The 19284-nt window shown below is 32.7% G+C and overlaps 1 protein-coding gene across 1 annotated transcript in view; it reads left to right on the plus strand.

The window, feature by feature from the left end:
* The window catches only part of LOC145263591 (autophagy-related protein 9A-like), a 154262-nt gene that overhangs the window by 47008 nt on the left and 87970 nt on the right, over nt 1–19284 (plus strand). Inside the window, 3 exon segments of the mRNA XM_080120435.1 lie at nt 5170–5278; nt 11896–12030; nt 15670–15805. Coding sequence (XP_079976561.1) covers nt 5170–5278; nt 11896–12030; nt 15670–15805 — 380 coding nt within the window.

The following is a 19284-nucleotide window of genomic DNA, read 5'->3' on the forward strand; positions in this document are numbered from 1 at the left end:
AAATATATTTCTGCTTGTTTATGTTGGAGAATATATTTTGTGTTTTTATTTTTTAGCATTTGATATAAAGTAAGTGGGATATTTCAATGTTTTTAGTGAATTTGTAATAGAGTTTATTTCTTCATCAAGATATTTAGAGTTACCAATTCTGAAAGCCCGTAACAAGAAGCCTAGATTTTATTCTGTTCTTATGGCGTGAATCAAAGTGAATGTAGTTGTTTTTATGTGTGGTTTTACAATGTACTTAAAATAGTAAATTACTTTCGGATTTTATAATGTCTAAGAAAGGTAGGGGACGAAATGTTGAGAATTTTCTAACAGCAAGTTTTATTCTCCCCTCCATCAAGGCCAGAAGTTTTGGAGAAATATCAGATATTTTGTAATTCATATGCAAAACTAGAAAAACAAATGAAGATGATTGAAACATTTTATGGCTGTAAAAAAGTGTCAAAAATAGGCTCTGGATGATGGATGATCCCCTTCATGTCAGACTTTAAGGGCAAATGTCAAATAGCCCATTACACAATTCATATCATTACCTTTCCAACAAGCCTTCATTTGTTAAATTCTGAGTCGCTGAGATTTGGAACTTACAAAATTGTAAAAAAAGGTTGTATATCTAATATATATATATATATATATATATATATATATATATATATATATATATAAAATGTATGAATATATCTATACTTGTAGTCAAATTGAATATTGAAATGCTCATCTTTACTTCTATAGGACGAAATTGCATAAAACTTTACAGACTTTTTGAAGATTATAATACTATTCTAGGGTTAAAATTCTATGACAATTGATGAAAAAGAACCTATATTTTCAAACCAATAAAATATGCTCAAATTTGCCTACATTTGTATATTTGTATATATAGTGCCTGGCAAGCAGCTTCAGTTTTGTTGCTTCGGTTGTCTCCCCTGTGGTCTTGCCAGGCCACTGATGTATATGTATATATATATATGTATAAATGAAAATTTGAAGTTAAATTTAGTAAATTAAAAAAATTACCAGAAATTTATTATTCAACAAGAAATACAAAATTTTAAAGTTTTTTTTCCTTAATCCATGGATTCTTTTAGGCTTTATCAAAAATTGTCAGTTTTTCAATATATGTGCTAAATAGCAAAATTTTTGAATACTAAGAAACTTTATTTTGCTAAAGACATTTCCTCTGATGAGATGAGCCATTTATTTTTAAATCCATGAATTAAGGGAAAAAAAACTTTAAATTAATTTTGTATTCCTTGTCGAATAATAAAAGTAAATTTTTTAGTTTATGGAATTTAACAACACATTTTTATTTGTACTATTGCTCTATCTCATATATTGAGCTTTTTTATGATTAGGTTGATTAATTGTTTTTGTTTTAAGGCATATCAACCCTTTTCAGGTCATTTAATGCCAAATCCAGTGATTTTGAAGAAAAAGTTTTAATAGAATATATATATATATTTTTTTTAAAAGTCAGTTTCTATTTAACCCATAGTTGGGACACTAACAGGTACTACCACTCCGGGACAGAGTCGACCTGGGAGTAATGGCAATTAAGGGGTGGCTCCACACTCCCCAAAGCCCGCAAGCTGAGGCCTCACCATCGGATATAGTTTAAGGTCATATCCAGGACCATATTTGATTAGGATTTTATAAATATTGATACTAATATTTATATAGACTTTAAAATGACAAAAAATCCATATTCCAAATTCAAGATGTTGTTTATCTTACTGTTTATTTCTTTAACCATGTTAAAATGTTCAGTTCTTGACAGTACCTGTTTTGTAGTGCAGAATTATTCATGCAATTATTATGTCAATTTTTTAATATATACCGCTCTTAACTCATCAGAAGAATAGGAACTCATCAACTTTTAAAGTAATGGGCATGATTATAAAATCTGAAAATCGGAAGAGAAGTTTTAATTGTGTTTTCTTTAAGTTACACCAGCTTTCAAAAGAGGGTGTTACTTACATTATGTCAGAATGGCTACGTACGTTAAGTGACAGGAAATAAGAAATTACATGTGTATTGTTGTGGTAGGATCCACCGAATTAGCATATGTGGAGTGTCAACCATATAAATATGGTTGGTAACGTAAAGACGAGTGAGACCCAATGAGAGACTTAACGAGATCGAAAATCAATGACTACCCAGCCGATACCTTTTCCAGAGACGGTCTCCCCATGACTATAATAACGGACTCTACGTAAATATTGTATATACTTTCTTGCTCTTAATATATCTGTTCTATTTTGCTTTTGTGTTGTAGTTATTTATTTCCATGTGTTCAGTCGAGTTTTAACATATATATATATATATATATATATATATATATATATATATATATAGATTGGTTTCCTAGATGTAAATCCAATGAAACCCATGTGATTATTAAAGAGTGCTCAATGGAGGACAGAGCTGGTATATAGTCTGTTTATTATACAAACATTATTGGTTACATATGTGCATACATGTTTCAGCGGAATCCTAATTTAAGGAGACCATCTCATCAAACCCTCCAAAAAAGGAACTCCTTTATTTTTGGTCTTATGAGGTGGATCTCCTTGAATTAGGATTCCACTGAAACATGTCTGCATATATGTAACCAATAATGTTTGTATAATAAACAGACATATATATATATATATATATATATATATATATATATATATATATATATATATATATATATGTGTGTGTTGAGCCCGGTAAGTGCCAGATGGGTGACCATTTGGGAATTCTAGGCGCTGTATGTGCTCTCCGCTTATCTCTGCATTTGTTTCCAGTCGTCCTATACAGACACTTCACTTGCCACTGGTATTTAACAATATCGACTCAGGAGAGGTGTGGTTGGAGATTGCGCACCTCGTGCCACAAAAATTTCACGTGCAGGCACCTCTTCGTGGGTATCCATAGTTTGTCAAAGACTGAAGGAGCCCTTAAAAAAACCCAAAGATATATATATATATATATATATATATATATATATTGTGTATACTTAGGCGCCAACATTTTTTTGTCTGATGAAGTGGTCTCCTTTTATTAGGATTCCACTGAAACATGTATGCACAGAGGTAACTACTAATAATATTTGTATAATAAACAGACTATATTTATACATATATATTTATATATATATTGTATACTTAGACACCATGCTTTCATTTAGACAGATTTTATTAAAAAGCATAGTGTCTGTGTTTAATTATTCTTTTTCATATTTTCCTTTTTGTATTTTTATCAAATTGTTGCAAATAGGATGCATATGTTTTGTTTTGTTTGATTATTTCGCGAGCACTTTCAACTGAATTGTTACGTTGTCATCAGGCGGTTATGTCTGCTAAGCTTAAAAATATGTGGCAATTTGCATTTTTTAAACGTGGGTCATTCCATGTGAAAACACCAGCAAAAAGTTGAAATCTGCATCCACCGACACAAATATTCCCCTTCATGAGTTAGGAAAATTTGCCAAATTATTTGGACCTAAACCTTACCGTTTGGATTTTAGTGGGGTGTAAAATTTGCATATTTTGCTTCCAAATTAATGCCGCAAAATGTCATGGAATTTCAATGTTTTATAAAATTTAAAAAAATATACTTCCACATGTTCAATATTTCTGAAATTTGCTAAGAAGAGCATTTAGATATTGTAGAATCCGAATATTTAATTATTTTAACCCCATACCTGGTAGAAAATAAAATTTTGCTCATCCAAAAGCATGTCCCCCAAATCATCAATTTTTTACCTATGTAGCTTACGGTCAGGTTAGAGAAACTATGTCCTCTTCAATTTTCATAATATTTTTTTATAGCATCTACTATGACTGCTTAAGTTCTCAAAAACTTTTGTGAGGGTTTCTCGCTTACTTTAGAAGTTTATAGTTTTTTTTCCCCCTGTGTACGTGCGTATGAGTATCGAATGTCATGTACGAGATCAGGATTACATGTGAGGGGGGGGGCGATTAAATAAATATATAAACGGTATTTAAAAGGGGTAATTTTAATATTTACAAAATGATAAAATCTAGAATTTATGAATTTTTTTTTCCCTTCCTGTTTACTTTACAAACCTAGGTACTTTAAAGTTGAAAGTGCTCACAAAATAATCGAACAAAAAAAAACATATGGAGCCTATTTACAACCATTCGACAAAAATACAAAAAGGAAAATACGAAAATTAGAAAAGACGTTTCTGAATTTTTGAGATGAGGATTGATTATTCATATTAAGTGGATTCATCGGACTACTGTTCTCATTTTGAGTGATTTTCACAAGTTTTGGTCGATGTAACCTCCACCCTTCTTCAGGTGTATCTTGTCAAACTCTGGAATTTGGATGGAATTTCGAACGGAATCCTTTATTTACTTCACGGGGGTAGTATGCTCTTGTTCCGTCAGCCATGAGTGGATAGAGGTCCTAAGTAATTCGCAATTGTATTTTTTGGTCGCCCACACTGAGAATTGAACCTTCAACCTTCAGGAGAATAACACTTTTTGCAATTGATTTTTCCAAGTATTCTAACCGCGGGTCCTTGCGGAAAATTCTAATACGAATTGTAGGAGTACCTGGAGAAGGTTGGAGGTTACAAAAACGTTGTGAAAATCGCACTCAAGATGAGAACAGTAGTCCGATGAATCCAAATACGAAAATTAGAAAAGATAAAAAAATAATTAGAGACACTCTGTGCTTTTTAATAATTCCTTACTAAATTCCCAATTCCGTTTATTTATGTAACATTGTATTGCAGAACTGGCTGACATTTTTTTACTTTTGTGTGGAAGAACCTGCACTTGACATCTCCCTGCAAATTTAAATCATTTTTATTTTAATTTTCTTATCACTTTGTTTTTCCTGGGGATGGGGCATTCTTTCGGATGCCAAACATTCTCCCATTAGTTTAGTTACTCCAACCGAGAGATCTTTTTAAGATTCTAATCGTCCCTTTAAATGCTATTGTCTGTATTTCTTTTGCACTTGGTTCACCGGGTATATTTGCCAGATAGTTTTTGAAATTCTTTTTCATTAGCTTCGTTGCTCCTATGATGACTGGTATAATTGATGTACTAGCTAGTATGCCCTTATGATGTAGCTTCTCCCCATAGCCTTTCTCATTGGAAAATTATCCTTAGATATTTTTTCATGTTTTTCTTTTTGCAGACAAATGGAATCACATTCAAAATTTGGATGACTTTTTTTTCCGAGTTTACAGCTATCATCAAAGGAGTGGATTCAGTTGTATGGTACTTGATAATGTACTCCAACTCATGTAAGTTTAACATTATATAACAGGTCTTTATGTTGCAAGTAGAACAGTCGCATTTGTGAGTGATTTTTCAAAGTGGCGACTAGAAATAATAAAATGCTTATCTTTTGGCGACTGTATTTCTTTCACTGATAATTTTCTAAAGCTTACTACCGAGTGAAAAATATCTTTTCAACTTTTTTTTTTTTTTTTTTAATAAAACGAATGAAGTAAAATTATTTAAATAATAAAAGTTTAATAGAACTGGATACTCTTTTTTTTAATGAAGGCTGTTTAAAAAACATCCGAAGAAATTAGAATATTTATACCTTCAAGTATCAACATAAAATTTGTTGTATATTTAGAATTACATTTATTTAAAAATATACAGAGAAATCCAAACGTCTTCGATATCTCAGCTAATGAATTCCCTTTATTTTTTAAGGACTCTAAAAAAATATGAACCAACGTTCTGTTTTCCTATCTGTGTATTCTTCCACCTTTGAATGTATAAAAATATCTCCTTTTATGATTGCGTGCTTTTGACTTTATTATTTTATTTGTGTTTAGCATCTATCATTCTATCTCACATTTCGTTTTTCATTAAAAACCCGCTCTCCTCAAGATCTTCCAAATTTGATAAAAAAATAAATAGTTCCACATATTTCTCTCTCTCTCTCAGCCTAGTTAGGGATACACTTTTCTCTTCCCTGCAACCTGTTTCCCACAGATTAGACGTTGCGAGCTTGGTTAGATCAGGGAAAAGAAATCTCCTGAAAATTGTTAGATTTTTAACTTTTACCGTCTGAAATTTTCCAAAACCGCTAATTCGAAACCAAAAAATCTCCAAAAAGACAAATTCTATATTTTAACTTCCTACCCTACATAAAAATATTATGAATATATAAAACATTCCATGTTTTCTCACTATATATTTTTGAAATTATATTCAAGCGGTTAGCTGCCCAAAAGGCTTTCAAATTTTATCAGCTAGTTTTATCTGGTTTTCAGAGAGGGTATATTTTGTTTTGCAAGAAACAAATCACAAAATTAAACAGTATTTATAATAAAAGTTAAATTGAAACATATTACAATTCAAACATTACAATAATGGCGTATCTAAGAATTAAATATTGTCGAATAAATTCCCTGCAAATATCAGATAAATTAATATTTGCAAAATTAAAATTAAAAAAGAAATCCGCAAAACGCAGGCACAAAATTTGTATGTGAATTAATTGATGGATTTTAGAACCATTCTGAAGGGGAAATAGCACAAGTGTATAAATGGAAAAAAATACCACAAGATGAAAATCTTTGAGAATATATATAAATGGAAAACAGAAATATTAAAAAGTTTGTTGAATTAAAAAATAAATTATACCAATATTTAAAAACAGATGAGGACCCTTAGCTATCCTCCTCCTCCAAAAAAAATGAGATTTTGCGTTTTAGGCGATCACATATGAATATTAGGAAAAAATATTTTAGAATGTAAAGTAGGGGATCATTTTTTCATATAAAGTTTTATTAAAATGATCCCTCATTTCTAGAACATTCTAACTTTTTGGAACAGATAACTAATCTTTAATATTTGTCTAACCCTAAGTCTGACTGACAATGTCATAAAACCACGAAATCACCTTAAAAAGTAAAACATGCAGAATTTATCTCCCATAAAAAATAAATGCTTAACAATCTTGAGTCTTAAACCGTTAAAAAGCCTTGGAAATAAGGGTGTTGGACGTATTGCTGTCACATAGTTAAATTAATTAAACTGAAACAGAAAATACTTCACAAGTATAAGTTACGTATAATAACTAATTAGACAGAACCAAGTACAACCACAAGAGAACTAGACTAACAGCTCTTTTGGTGAGCAACAGATGTCCCCTGGAAAACCCAATAAAAATTCCCACAATAGACCTACTCCAACAATAACAACAACAACCACCAACTTCACCATCAGAGCCCATCCAGCTGTTCCAGCACATGCCCAGCTCTACTGGAACTCATGTGCCTCTGGAGTCACCGGCTGACATATCACCTGTCTTCACAAACTCTGCTAGGAACCCCACAACCACCGACCCAGGAATCTACGTCAACTAACAGGAAGTCCTACCTAACTAATATTACTGGTGGACCAAGTGCAAAAGAGATCCAGAGAATTGACTTAAGAGGGAACAACGAGGATACTAAAAAGAGCTCTCGGCTGGTTTCAATAAAGAGCAGGGCAATGTTGGTATTAACATATTATCAAAGTTATGTGCCTTAGATAGGAACTCAGCTACCGTGGCATTAGGGGCAACTCCCCAGGTGGTGGTAAGAAACTGTCATGGTGACCTAAATAAAGACATTTCCTCCTGTGCAAAATTCTTATTGAATAAAGTGTCCTGTTATTATTCCCTCACATAAAATAACCCATATTTTAATTATACATGGTGTCAGGAGTGGGATGTAATAAACAAATAAATCGCTAATAGAACAGCTCATCCAGAGTCAAGAACGGAGAAAACCACTGGATAGGACAACGGATGCACGTGGATGTTTCTGAATACGTTTTAAACCCATACCCTCACATTTACACCTAAATTGCTAACACCTCGTACATTTTACACATTTTGACATACAACGACTACTGAAAATGTCTAACTCATGTGAAACCCTACCAAAACAGACTGGAATTGATCCTGTAGCGTTCATGATGCAAATGCAGCAGCAGCAGCAGCAGCAGCTTGCCATGCAGAAGCAAATGACACAACTCATGACAGTTTCTTACCACCACCTGGGAAGTTGCCCCCAATGCCAAGGTAACCGAGTTCCTATCAAGGGCAGATAACTCTGGTAATATGTTAACAGTTAGCAGCTGGTTTGGCTGCCCCATACCCAACATTACAATCTTCAAGGTCCTAGATATGACCTTAAACTATATCCAGTGGTGAGGCTCCAGCTTGCAGGCTTTGGGGAGTGTGGAGCCACCTTTTAATTACCATTGCTTCCAAGTCCACTCTGACCCAGAGTGGTAGTACCTGTTAGGGTCCCAACTATGAGTTAAATAGAAACTGATTTGAAAACAACAAATATATTCTATTAAAAAAATTTTCTTCAAAATCTTTGGATTCGGCATTAAATAACCCGAAAAGGGTTGATATGCCGTAAAACAAAAACAGCCAACCAACCAACAATCTTCAAAGGAAGAAAATTGAAAAAAAAAGAAGAAATTAACGCAACACAACGGAGCAATAATCACCCACTGAGTGGAGACCTCTATCAATGATAGGATGGATATCTTCCGCCGATGTAAGGCTTGTATCTAACATGGAGGATAAGTGTGGAGGATAAGTGACGCTGCATGCTTTCTCTCACATGGGTTTGACCCATTGTATAGGAGAACGTGCTTTCTCGAATCTCTTGTCAGCTATTTGCTTATCAAGCCAAGTGAAACCACTCACCGGGGTATCTACAATCAGTGTTGTTTCTCTAAATCCCCTACTAGGGTATATTAAATTGAGCAGCACTTTTCATACCCACCACCATTTACAATGAGTATATTTTTTTCTGCTCTGAATATTTAAAAAAATGGGAACAAAAAAGATATGATTTAAATATTTGCCAATTTTACAGTATCTTTCTATTTTTGGTTTTATTTGTATTATTTTGTTTTAGTTGTCCAAATAAAATTAACGTTAAACTATAGTGCCTGTTCTGATACTATACTTTATTTTTTCTGTTCTTTGTCAATGAAGAAGAAACCTTTTAAGACTGAAGATAAAAAAATGTTGCCTTAATTCTGACTGCCTCTTTTTGGAGGGAGCGGGGTTTTCACTACATTAAAAATCAACTTTGTGTCTAACTTTGCCATCATAGAAAGGCAAGTAAAACGGGGTTTTTTCACATGTGGAAAACTTTTTCTGTTTTTAATGTTTGTTAAAAAATAAACAAACTTTGCTGAGGTGTTAACATGTGCTGCATCTTAGAAAAGGTAGTTCACACTGAAAATTAAATGTAATAATAAGCATTGAAAAAATTAGTACAAATAAGTAAAGACATGAACGTTGACTCTTTTGGGAGGCAAACAAATAGGAACAACACAGTCATCCATTAAAGTGTAGAATAGTTAACAGTCGAAAAATTGTAAACAATAACAAAAATCAACAAATAACTTATACCAAATGCAGTAAAATTTAAGTATTGTTACTATGTACTGAAACTGTGTTTATGTTCTTTGTATTACATTTCTTTTAGTTGTCTTTAGAACAACTAACTGGTTACTTATCACTTAACTGTTGGGGACTTCATTCTTGAAAAGTTGTATGAAATATCTATGGCTATCATTAACTCTAAATTTGGGTGTACAACTCAAACTTAGGATTAGTGAAAGAAGTCATTTGTTTACAACATTTCAGGAATCAAGCCTTCTCACTCGTTAAGTGGCCATTTGTTTATTTTTTATTCAGTCTGTTAAAACCACTTTGAACAACATATTTCTAAATAAAAAAAAGAACTGAGTTTTAGCACGTTAAAAGTATACAGGTTGGTAGATAATTAAATTCTACTGCATTTACTATTTATTCATTTTTTTTTTGCTGTTGTTAGCTTTTTTTCTTTTGCTGTTGTTAGCTTTTTTTTGCTGTTGTTAGCTTTTTTGCTTTTGTTAGCTTTTTTTTGCTGTTGTTAGCTTTTTTTTTTGCTGTTATTAGCTTTTTTCTTTTTGCTGTTGTTAGCTTCTTTTTTTTTTTTAGAATTTTTGACTGTTAGCTTTTCTACACTTTTACCAAGTGAATAAATACTTTTAAATTAAGTGGATTGCTTAGATCGGATTTTAAATCATAGAATTTGGATGTCCTCCCCCAATAAAATGTACATGGAAACATCGATTTTATAGCGAGTTTTAAGGATGGTTAACTGAAAGAAATGGTGGAAAAAAAACAAATAGTCAATAAATAATCATTACCAAAGGCAATAAATGCTGCTTTTCTACCTAAACGAGTTTAGTTTTATGTTTTAAATAGGTACGGACAAAATGAATGTGATGCTCAAAATGTACAAACATTTTGACTCCTCCCTTTAGTTAAAAACTCGCCAATAATCAGGAAATTAACCAATTTTAATGAAATTTTCAGTATTTATAAAATAATGATCACAGAATATAATGAACTTATTATTTTTATTTAAATCTTAGTGGAAATGTATTATTTTGTTTAAACAAAAAAATAACTTTAATAAAGTTATGGTTTTCAGTAGTAAAAGAATTGAATTTATTTTTGCTTTTTTTATGAAAATAAAGCATTATAAATTATAACAATTTTTAAAAAAATTAATTTTTACAGGAACATTATGAAAAAGGCCCCTAAAGCCCGTATTAATGAATTCGATATAATACGAAGAAATATTAATTTCTCGAACTACCGATATTACCATTGAATGGAGCATTGTTTATTTAATATTTTCACAAAAAAAAATATAATAGCAAAAATATTTCTACTTTTTTTTTTAAATTACAGATTTCGCATAATATTTGTATGCAAGATTTTAATTTCCTTGTTCGCATGAATGTGAAACTTTCGATGTAACATAATTTTTATATAATCGTGAACAATAATTTATAAAAAAAATTAATTTAAAAACAGGAACATAAAAAATAATTAAATTAAAAAATGATAAAAATTGATACAGATGTTCAGAATAGGAATGTATGGATGCACATCTGGGGAAAAAAAGAAAACTGACAGCCTTACCTCCTTTTACAATCATGACTTCATTTTGAAACAGCATTTTGATTAGCTGAAATTTTGGGCTTCCGTATAATTATGTTTACAAACCTAATTTGTTGCGTTTTGGCGAACGGCAGAATTACATGCTTTTTTGGGGCTAATTAAGCTATTTTTTGAGCAAAAAAGGTGTTTTTTTTTTTTTTTTAGGACTTTACTTTACTAATTATTTTTGAAATAGAAAACTAATATTTATCTTTTAAAGGATTTTTACGATGAATTTATATTTAATTTCAAAATTTAACTGAATTAGTTAGCTCGCCGTGAAAACATTTTTCATAACTTTTTTTTTCACGTGTACAAATATTTTTTCCCTCTAGGAAATTAACTTTAGTCTCTTATCTTTCAAATACAATCAAAAAGTAGTCGGAAACCTAAAAAAAAATTATGATAAATCGGCTTTCAAAACTAGGTTCCCCTTTCATTATTTTTCTATTTTTGCCCGTACCTAGTTTTAAAGTATTTTCAAACGCTTTTCTATATTTTTTAATCGAAAATTGCGGGTGTATGGGTATCAAATATCTCCAGATTTTCTAAAAAATAACCCGCTAGCCACTAGATCAAAATTTTACCCACAAGTTTGCAAACAAAATCTTCAGATCTAGCAGGAAAACCACTAAATTGGCAACACTGCATACACCCAGTTTCCAACCGATATGTATGTGAAATATTAGTGTTGCGTGTTTCCTGTGTTTTAAAATGATGATCCGACCATAAGATAAGAAGTGGAACGAAAAATCCATGGCACACACAACGTTTTGGGGTCGGTGAGCCACATGTTGTCACAATATCATAATAATTACTTGAACAAATTTTTATTTTGACAAAAAAAAATTTGCATTAAAAAAATTTTTTTCTTTGTTTTTTCAGTTCGACGCTGATTCTCGGAGGACTCTGTCTGTGTTTGTGGTTCGTTGATTATGGTTTGCTGTTCAGTCACAATCACACTGGGCCAAAGTTGACGATACCTGGGATAATAATTCCACTGAAAGAATGGCCCAAATAGTCAGTGTCTTTTACTTATTTTTCATCTATTTATTAATAGGATAGTGTGTGTGTGTGTGTGTTATTTATTTTGTGTATTATGCTTACATCCAAGTGACTGTCGTTTAATTGTTATGAACTTCCATTTCTTGTAATGAATAATTTTACCAAGAATTCTTCATATCTTTTGGTTTTGGTTTTAGCTGAAGGAACTCAAATTATATATATATATACTAGCATTTCAGCCCGGCGTTGCCCGAGTGTTTGGGGGTGTATCTTGAGCAAAAAAAAAAAAAAAAAAAAAAAAAGAAAGCTCTCAATTTTTTTTAACTTTGATCCCTATTATGACTCCTTAACATTCATTGTTTTAGGCTCAAATCAAGTTATTAAGTTAGATCCATGTCCAAGGAACCTATATCTAAAGTTTCAATAGTCTATACCCAAAATTGGCGGAGGAGTTTGGTAGAGTTCTCAAAGGTCAAATCGTTGAACTTTGACCCATTAACAGCCAAATTTCTGTCTGCTAAAAAGAATTACAAAGATTTTCCCAAACCTCAGTACCCTGTATATCAAATTTCGAGTCTGTAGACTGAAAATTGACAGAGTTATTGCGTAAGGAAATTTACACATACAAACACACGTTCACTTTTATATATATATATATATATATATATATACTAGCATTTCAGCCCGGCGTTACTTGGGTGTTTGGAGGTGTGTGTTGAGCAAAAAAAAAAAAAAAGTGGTAGTAGAAAGGTAGGCTCGAACCCATACCGAAAAGGAGGAAAAGAACGTGGAAAAAAAACCCTGACATTTTTGCTGTTACGACCACCGTCAAACCGGAAGTGACGTAAGTTTAAATTAAAGCTAGACAATTGAAAGGAGAGGATGACTTTTGAAAATATCGGCGAAAAAAAGCGACCCCCGCCCCTGTAGAAAAGTGCCCAGTTGAAGGTGAAGATATTAATGTTTTTAGCCAATTTTTCAATATGTGTCGCCTGAAAGGTCGAAATTCAAAACTATTCTGATCTTGTAAAAATCCGTTGCCTTTGTCGAAGGTTTTAGGCAGACATGCAAACATACATACATTTATATATTGGTAACTAAAAATTTTCCACCCAAACCGACTGAAATAGGGACGAAACGTTGATTATTTTAATAATTTCATTCGGTTTTTCTATTTTTCTCAAAGCATAACGTCAACCATCGCTGGTATTTTTATATTTAATTTTTTATACATATATATATATATATATATATATATATATATATATATATATATATATATATAACTTTAGTTCCATCAGCTATAATAGAAACTGAAACCAAAACTTATGAAGAATTCTTGATAAAATTGTTCATAAAAACATAGATGGCTTAAGTACCACCAGCTATAATTGAAACTGAAACCAAAAGATATGAAGAATTCTTGGTAAAATTATTTAAGAAATGGAAGTACATAAACAATTAAGTGACCCAGATGTAAGCGTGACACAGAAAATAACACACACATTATCGCATTAATATTAAATGTAAATTAAGTTAAAAATAACTTAAATAAATCAACTTTATATGATAATTCTAAATAGAATACTTAAAACAATTCTATTATTAATTTCCATTAAATATTTAGAGCTAATTATTAAAACAGATTTTCGTTAATGTAATATGCAAATGAGATAACCTCTTGAATGTTGATTAGTTTTGAATAAATAGTATATATAGAAATTGTGCAGGAATAAAAAGTATGTAAAAGTTTGTTTTCAATATTAAAATCTAATTGTGTACCTTTTGTATATATTAATCAAATTGTGAACAAACGTACAGACAGGAATGCAAATTTATTATAATAGATTCTACCTTCCTCTCCTCTTAACATAAATGAAAAGTGTGCACAGTGACAAGCAAGCAAGACATTGGCATTAGAATTTCAGTCAGATATCTTGGGAGATGATGGTATAGTTCTTGTGTATCTGTACCACCAGGAATAGCTGTACAGTCTAACTCTGGAGTGATACTTCCTATCTACTGTCACTATATAGCCTGGGCAGAGTGATATGGGATGATAGCTGTTGCCTGTGCAGCAGTCCCTTCCTCTCTGTCACTTCATGAGGGAAAAGAGAATGCTCCCCAAAAAATATTTATATCACACGTGACGGCATGATTCTGAACAAATTTGCCCACGCAATCTGAACAGTACTGTCGAATCAACACGCCACATTTCCGAGCAACACCGTTGACGGACATGACATGCCACCGAATAATCTCGCCGAATCAACATGCCACTGAACAATCTCGCCAAATCAACACGCCACGTTCTCGAACAACACCGTTGACTGACACAATGCTCCACCAAACAATCTCATCGAATCAAATATGCTACGATACGAAATGCAGTAACGCAAGACACGTTATCAGAGCAATGTTTTTCAACTGCCCCCGAATGACTCATCAGCTAGTTTTTTTTATAGTTGTCGGGCGAACTCAATCGTCGCTTTGGGATAAGATGGATGCAGCTCATTAACAGACTTTTTTTTTTTTTTACATAGGCATCACCACTTATCAAGGCCCAGAGACCACTCAAGGATAAGGGTTAAGTGTGTACAGTAGTCAATTGAACAATATAGTAATTGTTAGTAATAGAAATTTGGTAAATTTATTAACTTAAGTGGAACGGCTCATGAAGAACTTGTTTACGTTGGACTTGAAGACAATCAGATTGTAGTTAGCTGGAAAGCAGGAGAACGGAAGACAGTTCCACAGGCGTACAGTTCTAAGAAAGAACTTTTTTTCATGGAATTTACGTTTAGGTTTAGGCACAGGTAAAGAGTGGGGGGAATGATTGATAGTGTTTTCAGCTAGACGAGTGTTTCTTGTGAAAGTTTGGCGAGGGGGGACCATAGATTGAAGCTCAGTCGAGCACTTACCATGAAAATAACGATAAAGCAGAGACAAACTTGCAACATCTCTTCTGTGAGATAAAGGTTGCAGAGAAGAGAAAAGGACATCTCCTACGAAAAGTCCCAGGTTCGCTTTTCGCTGTAGGTAGTCCCGACAAATACACTGGCACACAATTCTTGTGCACTTCCTCACATGCTTGTTACACTCTCCACAAACCCAGAGGATTCACAAGAAAAAGAATCAATACAGCTTGGCTCTAATTACACCACAAGAGTTGCTGATGATGACAATATGAAGTCAAGCTGTTTTAGGGTCTCCATCTCTGGATTTTCTGTCGGGTTTAATCCCTTAGCTTTTATCCTGATGAGGTAATTCTGCAAGACAGCGGAGGTTTTGAATCAGAGTTACCTTCTCCTAAATGAGCTACCATCCAAAGTTGACGAGCCCCCACCTGCCTAAAAGTGACTAGTTTTAAGGCGCCATTGAACTGCCTTTGCCCCTTCACCCAGTTAGTATAAACAGTTTTACTGGGCTTAGTAGTTAAGCCACATGAGAATACCAGGAGCTAGACTTGGTTGTTGGAGGCTATTTGAGACGTGCAACACAAGGGCATTTTTTAGGGAAAGGGAGCTTATCCCCCCTCGGTTTTGACAACCTGTGAAACCAGTCAGATATAAATATTTAATAATCTACACAAATATTTATCCACATTTTTCTTTCGTTTATTATCTTCAACAATTGATTTTTTTTTTTTTTCAGCTTCAATTTCTGGTTGATAACGCTCGTGATCCTGTTTTGTATTTTTTTCCTATCAAATACCGTGCGATTCTTGTATAACACGTTGAAATATCTGGAAACCAAAAGATTCTACAATGAAGCACTTAAGATACCTTCCGTGAGTTTTTTTGGATCGAAAATTATTTTTTTATCGTCTCTTTTTTTATCGTCTATTATTTATTGTCTATTTTTGATCCTTATTATTTTTAAATCAAAAATTATCATTTTTTAAAGTTTAGTTTAGAAATTAAGTTTTAAAAAATCACTTGAAAAAAAAATTATTGTCTATTTTTGGATCAAAATTATTTTTTAAGTTTAATTTAGGAATTAATTTTAAAAAATCACTTTAAAAAAAATTTATGTCTCTTTTTTTATCATCTTGAAAAAAAAATTATCGTCTATGACATTTGAAGCATTTTCCATGATTTTTAACTATTCATACAAAGAAATATATATAACTAGTGGGATACCCGGTGTTGCCTGGGTATGTGGAGGTGTAGTAAGGATCCGGTGGGGGTGGGGGATAAAAAAGTGGTAGTAGTAGGAGGAATCAAAACAACAGTATGCAGTTTGGGTGAAGAGAGGTGTTAAAAAATTTTTTTTTAAATAACGGGAAACTGATAGTAGGCAAGCAGGCAGGTAGGCTCGAACCCGTAATGCAAAGGATGAAAAATAAAAAATAATGTCTTAGCCAACGTCTCCATTGTGCAACCGGAAGTTGAGAGCGTTGAAATTAAGCGTAGTCAGTCCAACAGAGACGATGACTTGCGAAAATGTCGATGAAAAAAACTGCCTCTCCTTGTAAAAATCTGCCCAGTTTAGGGTGAAGGAATGAATGTTTTGGCAAAATTTTTTGATATTTGTCATCCGAAGATCAAGCTTCAAAATGATACCGATCTCGTGAGGATCTGTTGCGTGTCAAAAGTTTTTGGTAGACATACAAACACATACACACACATTTTGCCCTCTATATATATAGATTATGATTTTATTCAATCTGTGATTGTGTAGAATTTATGATGAAAACGTTCTAGCATACAGAAATATATATATATATATATATATATATAAAATCCCCGAAACAGTGTTTCATGGTAAACAACTGATGATCCCTTGAAAAATAAATTATTGGTACTATAGTAAATTTGAGAGCAAGTTGATGCAGTGATTGCATATGATTAAATGACTTACTGACTAGATGGTTTTTTAACGAATGATAAAAATATTTTTTTGTATAGTTTTAAAGGTTAAAAACTTCAAAGACTATATATATATATACATATATATATATATATATATATACACACACATCAGGTTGACAAGAAGTTTGTGCAGTTTTTAACTTTTAACTTCAAATGAACATATCTTGGTTCAAACAAAAATTTATTGATCGAAATAACCACCATCAGAATCAACATACTTTTGCTAACACAAAACAAGTTTATTTACGCTAGTAACGTAAAAATCTTGTGTTCTGATGTTGATGAAGTCGTTGAAGGTGTTTTTAATATCGCTTAGGTTTTTGAAGCATTTCTCACACAGAAAGTTGTCGAGATGCTTGAAAAAGTGGTAATCAATAGGTGAGAGGTCTGGAGAGTATGAGGCAGAGTTTCGTAGCCCAATTCGTTCAACTTCTTCAGAGTCAATTTAGCAACTGGCAGTCGGACATTATTATGGAGAAGAATTGTGCCTTTTCTGTTGATTAATGCTGGGTGTTGTTGTAGAAGTTTCTGATGCATTTCATCCATTTGTTGACAGTACTTCACCGCTGTAATGGTTTCGTTTGCATTAAAAAAACTGTAATGAATGAGATCTGTCGCAGACCACCAAACAGTCAGCGTGACCTTCTTTTGGTGCAACTCTGGCTTTGGGAAGTGTCATGGAGCTTCGTCAGTGTCTAACCACTGAGCTGAGCATCACCGGTTGTTGTAAAGAACTTACTTTTCATTGCAAGTCACAACCCAGTTAAGAAACAGGTTGTTCTTGTTGCATAATAGAAGGAAAGATGACATTTCATAACAGCGTTTCTTTTGGTTGTCGTTCAATTCATGAGGCACTCATCAAGTTTTTTGTGTTTCCAATGATTGGCAATAGTCGTGTACATTACATCTAATTCAGAAGCAAGTTCTCAAACAGTTGTGCAATGATTGGCTTCAACTAAGGCTCTTAATTGATTGTTGTCAGCATCCAATGGCTGACCACTATGCTCATCATCTTCAAAACTCATCGCCACCATGAAATTTCTTAAACCACCATTGTGCTGTGCGTTCAGTAGTTGTTCCTGGGCCAAACGCTTCATTGATATTGTGAGCTGTTTCAGAAGGTTTTCAGCCTAGCTTGAATTGAAATAAGAAAATTGTGTGAATTTGCTTTTGCCCAACTTGTATTCAGCATTTTGAAAAGAAGACACAATTGTATTAAAATGATTGTAATTTAAATAATTAGATACAGTGAAAAACCCTTTCTTTAAAATGATATGTAAAGTAAAGGATTATAATGAAAACTTATTTGCAAATAAATCATTTGAAATCAAGATTTAAAATTCCACAACCTAATATATATAAAAGTGACCTTATCAATGTGTGTGAAAGTCTCTACCAAACTCCTCTCTTAATATTTGATCTACAGTTGAAATTTGATATATAGGATATTTGGACCTGTAGCACATTTTCGATTTAGTTTTGCATCAGTTTTTGAGTGGAATAAGAGATTCAAAGAAGGTAGGGAGTCTGTAAGGGATGATGAGAGGTGTGGGAGGAGTAAAAGAAGTCAGAACACCAGAGTTGATTGGCCAAATAAAGAATTTCATGGATAAGGACCATCGTGTCTATAAAGACAATAAGTGCACAGTTTGATGTCAGTGTGGAAGCTGTATTCGTGAGGAACTGAAAATACAGAAGATTTGCGCAAAGTTAGTCCCAAGGATGCTCCATCCTTGTCACAGACTATTTGACCAAGATGGGAATTAAGACGGTTCCTCACCTTCCCTATGGTCCAGACCTTGCTCCCTGTGACTTGGTTATTCCCTAATAAAACCTTTGAGGCTGTCATTATGAGACAATTGTGAGGATATGAAAGAAGCTATGACTTCTATGGGGCCTTCTAGAAGTTGTTGGAATGGTACAACAAGTGCATTGCAGCCGGAGGAGATTACTTTGAAGGGGCTAGAGTTTCATGTGTGTGCTATCGATAAAAGTCTGGAAACTTATTGAAGGCACCATATTACAACATATCACTAAAAGTCTTCTTTGCATTCAGGTTCAAACCAAGATTTTCACTTATTTATAGCTTAGAAAAAAAATCAATTTGTAATGCTAAATTGATTTTTTTCGTAATCTTAAAAAATACTAAATATTATATAGTAGGAAGATTATTTGGAATATTAATTGGAAAAGTCCTTTAAAGAAGCTTGAAAAAATTCGAAAGTAGGCAAAATACTATATTTCTCTTGCAAATAAAAGGAAGTAAATATATATGGACAAATACAGAATAAACTCCATTAAAAATGGCAGTTATACTAAAATAATTCTGACCGGACGAATTATTTTTCTTAAAGAAATTAATTCAAATCATATTTTACTAGCAGATGTACCTAGT

Source organism: Euprymna scolopes, chromosome 39 (assembly GCF_053919585.1).
Source record: "Euprymna scolopes isolate OS-2025 chromosome 39, ASM5391958v1, whole genome shotgun sequence".
NCBI lineage: Eukaryota > Metazoa > Mollusca > Cephalopoda > Sepiida > Sepiolidae > Euprymna > Euprymna scolopes.